Here is a 13,236-nt window from a genome sequence, read left to right on the forward strand (position 1 = left end):
CTTAAAAAAACGCTTTTTTCGTATTTCTGTATTATTTGGAGAAATTGACAAAACGATAAATTTTCGTTTGTCAAAAACACCCTCGAAAATTCACTAGTTAAATATGGTCGAATTTTGACCAAAATTTTAGCTAAATTGATCAAAAATAAGGCTACATTGCCTGAAATTGCGGGTAGAAAATGTAGAATTTTTTTTCAAAATAGCAAAATTCAGAAAATGTCTCTTTGTAGTGAAATTATAGACGCAGAGAGCTTCAAATTGATACCACATACTCTAGCTTGGTGTGCCCTCAAACAACCAACAAGGCGGCTCGTTAATGTGCGTTCGCACATGAAGTTCCGACCCGCACCCAGTAAAGCACCCAGTAACGTCAAATTACAATCAGAAAATATCCTAAAGAAACAGATTTACTTTTTCCTAACTCAAACAGCAGATGGGATTTATCTTAATGAGACAAGGCAAAAAGTCAACAAAGAGAAATATTGAGGCGAAACTAAAAAACAAGCCAAAGTATTCAAAATCCTTAAAAATTATTAGCTTTTAGCAAAAAAATTCTTGAAAATTTTGTTAAAAAGTCTAAATGAAACCAATAGGTCCTGTCTTTGGTTAGACTAAGCCATAGAAACGAACTAAACATGTAGAAAAGCTCAAAAAAATACGAACAACAAATTACAAACATTGCGAAAACACAAATTAGTGAAGCCATTAAAATCATTAGCTATTATCTGAATATTATGTCTTTTATTTCAATTTCTATATATATATATACTAATTCAGCTAAAAATATGCTGAAAAAACAAATAAGTTCCATCAAACCACATTTGAAAATCATTGGGATCTGTTATTACGCGATTGTGCTAAAGGAAGAGAAAAAAACAAACACACCACTCACATAACTTTATGAAAACGCATATTGTCAAACAAACAAAACATGAGTTACGTCATGATATCAGTAAACATGTTAATTTTTGAAAAACAAGGAATTGTACTGGACCTCTCCATGATGAGAATAAGTTACAAGTTGACGAAAAGATTGCAAAATCCTGAAATATCTTAAAAATGTTCAGTATACGAAACTTTAAGACTATTTGCTATAAACCGAGTAAAATCGGGTTATATCAATCATTCAAACCTCAATTAGAAGCTTATGAGACAGGTCAGCATTTTACGGCTACCTAAAGAAAGAAAAAAAACAGGCTAAAACAGCAAATTAAAAAAAAATGAGCGAGAAAAATGTCGAAGCCATTAAAAAATGAACTTTTCAGTAAAACCTTTTCTACTTTCATTTAATTTTTCAACGGCAATGGGGTTGGTCTCTTTAACAATTTGACTCCAATAATTCAACAAACATGAACATATACATTAAAACAACGAAATTTTAGAGAAAACCGGTAGTCTCAAAGCCATTAAATTCAATAGCTCTCAAAGGAAGCTAATAAATACGCCAAGTTACGCACCAATGAGACAAAAAAGAAATTTGTCATTCGCAAATCATCAATAAGACTTCACGATAACCATTGACTGTGAAAACAACAACACCCAATAAAGGCAAATATCCAAAAATTAAGTAAAAGTGTGAAGCCAGTGTGAGAATTAAGTAGGAAAGTGTCGAAGCCATTTAAACCATGTTTTTCTGAAAACTTTACGTATGATCCAATGAAAGTCTTCTCTAAGCCAGAGCAACTATAAATAATAGGATAATGGGTTAGGATTCCAAAAAGGAACCAAAATTACAAAAAAAAAAGTTCACAATTTTTTTTAAAAATTATGAAAACTCGTGCATCGAAGTCAAAACACCAATAGCTGGAATACAAAACGGCTTAATAAATAATTTTGGTTCATGCAGAACGGAAAAGGATCCGATAACTACTGAGACTGACAAACAGTTCACGACAAAATGCTTAAAACCGTTTGATGTATAATAAATTTCCCGAAAAATCATTTTAAAGTCTCAACAGCCATTTAATTCAATAGCTTTCAACGGAAGCCATTAAATACGGTCAGTTACGACTTGATTGGAGAAAAACAATACTTTTCAAACATTGGTTATCAATAAGACATCACAATAAGTCTTATGACTATGGAAACAACAACAATCACAGGCAAAAACCAAAAATTCAACAGGAAAGTGCGAGAAGAAAGTGTCGAAGCCATTTAAACCATAAGCTTTTCTCTGAAAATTTTATCCATTATCCATTGAAAATTTTCCCTTAGCCATTGAGAGATATTAGTATCAGGATTATGTGATAAGATTTCAAAAGGAACCAATATTACGAATATATCCAAAAAAAATTTTGAAAAATTTTGAAGTCTTGTTGCATTGAAGTCATATTACAAGTAGTTAGAAGATAAAACCTTTAGCCAGAGTAATTTTGGTTGCAGTAGAAGAGAAGGGAGTCCTGTCATTACTGAGACTGACTTACAGTTCAAGAAAACAAGTTTATGATCAGTTAATATTAAAAAATTCGCGAAAAACCAGTTTTAAAGTTTCAACAGCCATTATCTGTCCACTCAAAGCTCTAGATAGGTTCACTTAGTGCTCATTTCGGAAACTATTGCACTTTTTGTCAACGAGTCTATGCCATAGGCTTCCAAAAATTTAGTAAAACGTCAAAAAGAAAAATCAAAATTTCATTTAAAATTACGAAAACTAAGAGTCGAAGCCAAAAAAAGCACGATTGATTCCTTGAAAACGAATTTTTTATTAGAATGTAATTCAGGTTGTCATTATTGGAACCTCGATTATAAAACTGACTAGTCTCTAGGTGACTTGAGAAATTAAAGAAAGATTAAAAGTTCTAAAAAAGAGCTCTCAAATAGAATTCGAACTTTTTTGATAGCACACTTCCCTATGAGACCAGAACTAGTCTTTTTTATCGCTCTTCGATAGTCTATTAGGAATTCAAAATTGATTCATTTTGTGGCGTGAAATGGAATTTTGAACTAATATTTTTATTAAGAGGACTTAATTTGAAAAATTGTACTAAAAGTGAACAAAATCATGCCAAATATCCCGTTGTTCACACAAAACTTCAATCCTCAATAACTCCTCGAAAAAAAAACGAAATTCAAAAAAATCTTTTCATTCCGTATTCTACGCTGGACGAGCTTTTTAATGATACCACTCACATTTCTCTACGATGAATATATCGATCGGCCAAAATTGACTGAACAAAAAAAAACCCATTTGAGTATATATTTTTTTTAATCTTCAAAAATGTAAATTTAAAGTTATAACCACAACAAGAACGTTTGGTTAAATATTTACATTTTCAAAATCGCCTCGTAAATATATGAACAGTTTGGTCTTTATACTTCAGTAGAAAAAATTCCTAAAGCCTCTTACTTGTCTATCTATTGGAACACGTTCATGCAGTTTGACCATTTCGCTGCTTAGTTTTTCCGTAAATTTGTTTTTAGTTTTCTCTTTTCGGATTTCAATTGGCAAATTATTCCACTTCCTAGAAAAATTTCTGATCAATGACCTGTCACTCCATTTGGATTGGCACTTATTCTTTGGAAAAAAACTGGACAGTTCTGCAGTTTTTGGTCAATTCGTACTTTTCAAGAATCCTGAAAGAGGAGTTTTTGGTTTCTCGACTACTCTGTTTATATTGTGAGAGGAGGTCAAAAAATTTAAGACAAACTTTTTTAATGAAAAGCTCTGCTGGTAAAATTTTGTCTTTCAGTAATAGATCTCTTGCACTGTCAAAATTTTGCGCAGGTGGCAAACCTTTATTCCCCAATTTATTTGTTTATTAACTCTTTGAAGTGACATAACCGACAACGATTGAAAAAAAATTGCACTGAAATTGAGATGGGACAAAACAAGTGATTTAAAAAGAACGATTCTTGCTTTTAGTGGTAGAAAATGTCTTACTAAGTAAATTGACCTAATAGCTTTTGCCATTTTTGTTAATGTTTTGTTCAGCTGAATGTCAAAATTTAGATTGTTATCAATCATTATACCTAAATAACGACAACTTGTTTTTGGCTCTATGAAAATTCCATTATAATGAAATTGTTCAATTTTTGATTCACCATTTTTTGAAAAAACCACAATTTCTGTTTTATCTCTGTTTAAAGTTAGCATATTTTGCCTCATATAACTGTCAGTACTTTCAAATACACTGTTAATTTCGCATAAGAGATTTTCATCGGATTTGGAATGACAAATTATGCATGTGTCATCTGCAAACTGTAAAACGTCCTCTCTTTTTTTCATTTTTTCAGGGAAGTCGTTGATATATATTAAAAAAATTAAAGGTCCGAGATCTGTTCCTTGAGGTACTCCGTGATTTATTGTCACCCAGTTCGAATATTCTATGCCGTCAAGTGGGGTCGGAACAAAAATTGTCTGAATAAAAAGGGGCTAGTATAAAAGTTCTCCCATTTTTTTCTTCAAAAAATAGGGTAACAATAATGTTTATCAGACTAGCTTTTAGTGAATGATTAGTGAAACGTATACTCAAAAATTTGATGGTCAAACTTTCTTAAAGACTAGGTCATATTCTTCATAAATCAATAAATCGTAATTATATGCACATATGATCCTTGTGAGTACCGATATATTGTAGGTTGACCACAATAAAGCCAATATATGGGGAGTACACAACTTCACTCCCATATTGCCCTTTGTGTAAAAGTAATAGATTCCTTTTAAAACTTTAATGATTTCTTGTATAAATTTTGAGTGCACGTCTTTTTGTCGTTAGAAGGTTTGTTCAATCCGGAATACAAATTTAGTTAATGTTCCTTGGGTTTGGGAGTACGGTTTTTCGCTATCGTTTCCTACTGTGCAACTATATAGCACGAATCTGATGTAAATGTTTTAAAAATAGTTTGGCAAAAAAGTTAATTAGCAGCTGTCAAGCAAAGGATAAAAGTCACATAGCCAATTATGAATGAATTGTCATGTAAGTAAAGAAAAACAATTAAGTAAATGATGTATCAAATTTTTAGAACAAGCAATACAAATTACTATTCAAAATTTACGTCAAGGTAGAAATTGGGTTAAAATTAGATAAATTTAGCACCGTTTAATCCAAGTATGGAATCTTTCTTTTACCCATGTGAAATAAATCTTCTTACAAGCATATGTTAACAAACTAATGGATGCTTTCGTATTGTTAATAACTGTATAACCTAATAATAGGCGACACCAGCCATTACATTTATTATATGTCGTAATCCAGGTAAGGTACCGAAATATCAATTATAAGTATTCAAAATCGAGCGAGGGGGAGGGAGGTGGTTTTGAAAAGGTTCCCAAGTATGTCATTAAACTATTTACAAGACCTTTTTTGCAAAGTTGTTCTACACGACTTGGTTAGTTGCGTCTATCGTCTACAATGTCAGCAATGCTGCGTTCTAGCTCTCGAATTGAGTCCTGTCTAACTTGGCTTCTGACCAAATTGTTCTCCTCTGGAACTGAGACACCGTCAAAAAAGTAGCCTTTGTAAATGATCAAATTAGTAAACATACTATAGTCATTCCGCGCTAAATTGCTAAACCCGCTCGGCCAGTATAGCAGCCTTATAGCATATGAACATTTGGAAGCAACGTTTAATTTTTCCCCACCAGTGGTTATTTTCCTAACACTACTATCGGAGTAGGCTTGCATACAACCTACCCGTGTCGAATAGAAATTACTGAAAATTTCCAAGGAGGATATTTTACTCCTTCTTCCGTAGTCTATACCAGTGTCGAATACTTTAACATTGTTCTGTTGGAACTGTCTAAAAGCAGTTTTGTGAATGGCTAAATAGGGTTCTTGCAAGCCGGTAAGACTGGTCTCTAAATCTCCAAGAACTGTGTGTCTATTCAGCGTCTGCTGGTCACTTGACAACCTATGCATTGGTATAAAGTACAAAAATTGGTGGTTGCGTTCCGCTTCGGCAAGACCAGAATGCAGCAAATCATACGCTTCATCTGTGAGAAACGTATTGCCGTCTAGGAGAACCAACCAATCAACGTCTAAGGAATCGGCAGCATAGAGTAAGGCTTCATTTCTGGCATTGTTTATATCTGTAGCATATTGTACGGCTAGCTTATGGTCAGCCTCATACAGAGCTTTCAGTTTGCGCACGTCGAAGTCCACATGCAAGCTATGCTCGTTGGCGAGTATACCCGTAATACGACTTGACTCTGTCTTGTTGACGATGCGGTTGATGACCCAGAGGTACTTGCTGGTTGATTCCCTAATATTTTCTCTTTCCATTATGAACTGAAGATTGTCTGAGCCCTGGTCACGTTGCTGTAATGGATACAGACTGTTCCCAAAAATCCGGATGATAGCACTCCGGTACTTGGCTTGTTTCGCTACTGATGTAGGCAGCTCTAAATCTACAATTCTTGAAGGTGCTCGCAGCATCAATGTGTCTTTCACATTCAAAAGAAATTTGTGGGACTTTGGTGTTAAAACAACAAGTATTGTTAAAACACATAGCAATGCAATCCTGTAGCTTTGAGGTATTCGTTGTCGCCATCGTCTTAATTTCTGAAAACAAAACCATATGTGAATTACTCGAAATAAACAAATGTTTGATGCGTAGCGCATACCTTGCTTGACGTTCAATGCTTCAACACCTCTACGTAGAACATGAGATTTACCGAGGTGGTATCATCATCAGCGTGAGCACAATTTTTAACGAAACAAAATTATAGCCAGAATTTGTTACCACCAATAGAGAATCCTGGAGAAGCTGTAAACTATAGGAAATGAGCTAAATAGTTTACCTTTTCTCAACTTTTGTAATCAGTTCTCTTTAAAACTATGGCAATTTCAAAAACAATTCTCTCGACATTCACAGCATTGAAAAACCACCCAAGGCTGTTATGTTTCATGAAACAAATTGTCCATTCTGACTAGCATTCATCAAAAATGCATACGAGATTACTAGTGCAGTCTGTAAATGGTACAGAAAGTTGCAACTCACTGATAGTCCTAAAAAGACTTGAGTGGCATGAGCGCACAATAAGGATACAAAATCTGGAGGATAACTTTTTTGGTAGAAATTATTTATGAATGAATGATTCGACATTTATCGATGAAAAATGGGGTTGTTCGTTTCTGACACTTCTCCTCCGAAAATTCTCAATGCAAAAAAAAAACGTCCAAGTTTCATTTTTAATAAAATTCGAAAGTGATCTTGATGCAGGTTAATTTTTTGATAGTAAACACCCAGTTTCAGAGATTTGACGAAAAAAAACATACCCGGCAGACCGCCGGAAAATAGCCGCCGTTGATTCCAATAAGCACGATTGGGATTGAAAATAGAAGATATCGAAAAAAAAAGATTTTTGTACAAAAACATTTTTTAAGTCCAATTTATTTTGATGGCATTTCGTAGTTGAACATACTTCTGTTTCTTAGAGAGAGGCTACAGGGGCTACTATCAATACCAATAAGCATTAGAGATGGTGACTAAGACTTATAGGAACGACGTTCAAATAGCGGGCATCTAAAATTGGGCTTTATGGGTTTATCCCGTTTCTATTTCTGACTTCAATTTTTTATACCGACTCTGTTCATTTTGAATTGCTTTGCTTAGCAACTGATGATCAAATTCACTTTTAGCAGAATGAGAGAAGAGAGAAACTAGCCTAGAGAAGCCAAAAAGATTTCACGCAAAATGCTGAAGAGGCGGCAAAAAGGTAAAGCGAAAAAAAGTTCGACGAAGTAAAAAAAAAACATAGCAGGACAAGTCCTGACACACAATTCAAAGAATTTTCATAGACTAAACAGAAAACTAGACCAAGAACGGACTATGAATGAGTTGGGAAAACCATTTCGGAAAAAATCCGATCCAAAAAATCGAAAAAACTGTAAAAATCAAAGTGAAATTGCCGCATGTGAACAAAAAACCACTAGTGAGACAGCGAATTTTTGTTCAAACACCGTTCTCTCACTCTACTTTAAATTTAGAGCAAAAAAATTTCACGCCGCAAAACCACTCGCTTTTTCGCTCCACTTCCTGTTTCGGCGTGACCAAAATCACTACTCCAATTTGACTTCAAAATCATGAAAATGTGTGAACAGATCTTAAAAAAAAGACAGCGCCCCAATACAATTCAAATTCTTTGAATAGTAAAAAAAAATTAGGAGCGCTATAATAGCTGGCTGAGAAGATGAGGGCGGCTATTAAACAAAGAACAACAAAGTTTTACCTGCAGACTTCAAATGTCAAAAATTGAAGAATGAACAAAAATTAATAATCTTTGGGCAGAAAATTGAATAGAAGCAGCGACATTAAATTATACAGTCATCATGACACTTGTTATAAAATTGTTTTAAATGCTCAGCAATTTTTGGAAGAGAATAAACAAAGCTTATTGAAACAAACATCGGAAAAATAACAGGAAAAAACAGAGAAGTTATCAGTATCACGTCAAAAACACTAATTACAAGAACATAGTCTTGGTGATAGCCCAACGTAGAAAATTTCAACTTTAACAGCCGCAGTCAAAACAATCAACAAACGTCTGGCGAATTGTTCTCAAACGACCGTCAAACTTTTAAGATTAAGAACCGCACTTCACAACATGAAATTCTCATCAAAACAAAAGAACCCGTTTCGGAGAATCGCATGCCCAGAAACTAATAACGCGAGAGGCTCTAAGACTATTGCTCGGCCACTTAATGCCCTCCAAGCTTTAACTGCTTATCCCGTTTTTCAGGACGAGAAGTAAAAAGGGCCAGACAAAAAATTGGTCGAGGGAAAAATTACATTAATAAATACCACAGGACTTATAATTGCTACAAATTTAGTTTTAGAGCAATTAAACACCGCTGTTTTCAATACTCCAGAGCATGCATGGGAAGATTATATTAGAGATCCCATTACACACAAAAAAATCTAAGCTATCAAGATGTGTGTTCGGCCGGTATCTGAACAAATCCAAACAGATCAAAAACTCTCATTATAATCGCATCATGAATCAAATAAACATCAAGCTAACAGACGGGAAAGCTAACTATGTCAAAGCGCAGCAGAAATAGCAATCGATTGATTTCAAGAAAAAATCCTTTTGTCAAAATGTTGAGTAAAAAGCCTTAAAACTCTGTCTGCAAATAATATTCAACGTTTTCACACCTGCCCGGTGCTAACTTAAAATTGAAATAACGAGAAACTTCACACTAAATAATGATAAGGTAACTTTACCTTGAATTTAGGGTAAATAATTCAGGTAAGTTATAAGACATTGAGGTCAAAAATTTGTTAGTTATCGAAAAGGCATGGTTCTAGCATCACTTTCTTTGTACTTATTACTTGATTCTTATTAAGGATTATCAATAAAAAAAACCTGTAGCTGTTAAAAGAGGGTACCAACAAAATTTCAGTATTTTCGGGGATGACAATTTTTCCCTAGTTCGGGGTTGCCTTGACCTTCATTTCGTCCAATGATTAAGATAATACATGGCATGCTTCACAATGCTTAATTAATAATCATAGCCTCATTTCCCCCTTTATTTTAAAAAAGTATGTTAAAGAAATTTTTGGCGAGCATGGGTGGTGTCAGGATGGGTGAGGGCAATTCAAAAGGGATGGAAATTTGTTTGAAAACCTACAAAATCTTACGAGAGATAACAAAATTTTACAGAGAGGAAGATGTGGCTAGACAGATGCTAGAGAATAAATATTTCCAGATGTTCAAGAAAACCAAAAAAGTTTGGGAACTAATTTGAAGATACTTGTTCGCTCATTTTTAATGTAAATTTAAAAATACCCCTCCCAACAAGGAGCACTTGTCCAGAGAGCCCTTCCAGCTCAGTCTACATAACGCACTTTTTTCTCAAACTAAACAATAAAATATATTTTATAAGGTTTTAGCTAACTTTTTGATAGCTGTATTTTGTCCCCCTGCAATTTCTTTATGAAATCAAAGTGACAATCTAATTAAAGACAATTTCAAAAGCAATTCCAAACCCTGGAAATACCTGAACTTACCCGAAGAATGATATTTAGCTGCGGCTTCATTAGAGCACCTTTGAAGAACGGTGGTTACCGCAATACTACAGATAAAAAGAACTGCTAAAAACTTTGAATAAAACAAAAAGCATAATGCAATAAAACTGAAGATTTATAAGTCTGAAAAAATCTAAGCATGCATACAACAATGAAAAAGTTAACTATTTGAAAATCGTGCACAAGTTTTTTTGCTTTCAAATGAACTCTCATATTGTTTCTTTTCGATCTGTAATCAGTGAGATTACTATGTAGAAGAAGCAGTACAAGCAAATGGTTTATTACAAAAGTTAGTTTAAACTACAACATTCTCTTACAGCTCCATGAAGTTAAAGACCGTTTAAAGTGACGAACTTTCAAGCATTTACTACGCTCATTGTTTATCAATGGTAGGCAGATTTTACGGTAATGGTAGTTCTTCATAAGCAATCAGACTTCTTTTACATGCCGACGTGAACAAAAGTTACGTCTAAAATACTATAATTACATAAAATATATGTCTTTCGAAGCTACAGGCAGGCTAAATATTCAGAGAAAGAGAGCTAGCTACCTAAATATGCGGTGATTAAGAAAATGAGATTAATCTATTAAAAACTTTTATTTTTGGCGTGACGCTGGTTAATAACGATCATGACTAATCGTGACACTCACGATTAGGAACAATCACGCGAAAGTAACTTACGGATTTTCCTTCCGTTACACATTCAAAGGAACGCTTGATTTGTATAAAATTGCTGCATAAATCTTCTTTTCTTCCCTATCAGCCGTGACTATCAATCTCAATACCTTCCCCAAAATAAGAGCCACATATTGGTTCATTTAGGGGGTTTATGCGCTCTATGCCCATTCGGGTTGGGGTAGATGGGCATATAATGCAAAAACACTCATTTTCGAAATAATTTCAAAATCAATGTCCGGATTGAGTTTAAGCAAGCTTCTTAAAAATTTACAAACGAGGTCATTTGGCGATGAGGATGCTGTATAGTACAGTCGGAAAAGGGGACAAATGTTACTTCGATGGAAAAATTGAACGACAGATGAATTGCCCTCGAACGAAAAGCGAGACAATTTCATTTATAAAAGGCGTCGCTAAGAAAGTTTCGATGGCTGCGAAACACCACGCCCAGACAAGTTCGAACCCGGCCCTCCTGTATGTCTGTCTCTCATCGCAACCAATGAGCTGCAACGGCTTTACCTCTTAAGCTCAAAAAGAAATCAAGCGTGAAAAAGTAAATTTTTGCATAAAAAGAACACAATTTCAGCAAAAATTGCTACATCAAACTTTAATCGCGATAAATTTAAAACAACGATATCTCTAAGGTGGTGGGCGTTTTTTTGCAGAAACAGACTGCAAAATTAAATGAACAAATTTCTTGACAAAAATTATTAACAAAATAACATTGCAATAGAGCCATTCTGATCGCAATCCTAAAAAGCGAGCTTTATTCCCTTTCCATGAGCATTGAAAACGAGAGGCGCATTAGCCATATAAAAATATTTTTGCTACAGGTCAAAAAACTAACAATCAAATTTGATAAGAAATTATCTATAGTTTACCAGCGCCCGATCTAGCAAAAATACAAAACGTTTTCCTTTATTCAGAGATTATATGTTGTGTATATCTTAGACCTTGCATTTATAGAGCTAAATGGCAAAAGATTAAAAACTCATAAGAATGAGAGACAAGATTTTTGAAAAAACAAAATAAATGTATTTAACTAACTTTTAAATAGGAAAAAATCACTTATAAGATTTTGTACAATAGCACAAACAGACTCAAAAAGAACACACAATATCAATCTGTTAGTCAGATGTTGAAAATAAAATTAAGAATATTTCAGTAAATTACAATAATCGATTCGGAATTGCACGTATAAATGTCAGGTATGAAAATTGGAATCAAATATCACTTTTCATCTATGGCTAAATTTCAAACAGAAACGTCCCAAAAAGTCCAGCTTTTGAAGGGTCGGGAAATTGCTGTAATATTCTTTCCAAAATCTTTAAGAAAGCAAGATTATAGACTTTGTTGTCTGTCAAAATTTGACCGTTTGTTCAAGAATCGTGAAAAAAAACGACCAATTTTTTCCAGTGAAAAATTGAACGTCAAAAGAATTGTTCTCAGACAAAAGACTGAGAAATTTCATTTAGACAGGGTTTAAAATAGAAAATTTCCGTAGCTGCAAAACAACCCCAGAAGAGTTTAAACCTGGATCTCCATGACGTCTGTCTCGAATCATAGCCACTGAGGTACAATGGCGTTGCCACTCTTTCGCTCGTAATAGATTTTTTGCTCGCAATTTTTTCAAGTTGGTGGGCTAATGGGGCCACATAAGGTTATTCTATGTGAGCATTGGTTTAAAAAAACTGAAAAGCAAGGTTTTTTTTCCAAAACAAACAAAGATTTTGAACTCCGGTATTTTGCGTTGGAAGCAATAGACAGCGTGCAACTGTAGGCGTTAGCAAAAAAAAACACAAACTTTGAAAAATCAAGTTATCAGATTCGTTTTATTTTGGTCACAATGGATTTTGAATTGTTATTCAAACTTTATATTCCCACCTCTGACTGAGAATCCTCACAATTGGGGTTTGTAAGGTTTCAATTCCAGTAGAACGAAAAAGACGCCGTGTTTTCGCACAGGTTCTCATATTGTGCTCATATTTCCCTCTGTTCTTGTGATCAAAATAACCATAAAACTTTGTTTTTTAATATCAATTTCTCAACTGTTGAATTGGCAAATTCTTTGAAGTTATACTTGGTATATTAATGGCTAGTAAATTCTCTTGGAAAGCAAATGTAGACAGTCGGTGCCAAAAAATCTGGAAAGCATACAATCTTCTCGAACGGAATACATCAAGGGTAACGAACACGAAAATCCTTTATCAATCAAGACTACAATGTCATCCATTTATTGCAATAAGACATACTATTGTAGAAAAACACAAACCGACAGTGAAAACTAAGGCTATAGGTTATTTGACCACTATGCTGGTGGGGGTGGGTGTACTCTATATTGGGAAAAGACCCCAAAAATGATCAGAAATGATTCATAGTTTAAAGGGTCTTAGCAAAAATAACATCAGTTTTTTCTAAATTCCAAGATAATTTCAGAGATTACAACTTGTATAAATATGTTGTAGATCTTGCATTTATATGAAATAAACGACCACACGTTTTCTGCTTTCCTAGTAGTAGTAGACATCTCTACAAGAAACTTTTTAATTAAAAATTATCACTATTCAAGATTTGTGCAGTAGCATTGTATAG

General features: G+C 34.0%; 1 protein-coding gene across 4 annotated transcripts in view; it reads right to left on the reverse strand.

Moving 5' to 3' along the window:
* Positions 1-4,838: 4,838 nt before the first annotated feature.
* The window catches only part of LOC142336328 (uncharacterized), a 41,425-nt gene continuing 33,027 nt past the window's right edge, over positions 4,839-13,236 (reverse strand). For 3 of the 4 annotated variants that reach the window (XM_075385079.1, XM_075385081.1, XM_075385078.1), the window contains exon 2: positions 4,839-6,499. In XM_075385079.1, the coding sequence (XP_075241194.1) occupies positions 5,330-6,499 (1,170 nt within the window). In that variant the 3' untranslated portion in view covers positions 4,839-5,329. Of the gene's footprint in view, positions 6,500-9,950; positions 10,276-13,236 lie in introns of those variants that run through there. The other variant, XM_075385080.1, reaches the window with a different exon arrangement.

This window comes from Convolutriloba macropyga, chromosome 3 (assembly GCF_964194025.1).
Source record: "Convolutriloba macropyga chromosome 3, txConMacr16.3, whole genome shotgun sequence".
Classification (NCBI taxonomy): Eukaryota; Metazoa; Xenacoelomorpha; order Acoela; family Convolutidae; genus Convolutriloba; species Convolutriloba macropyga.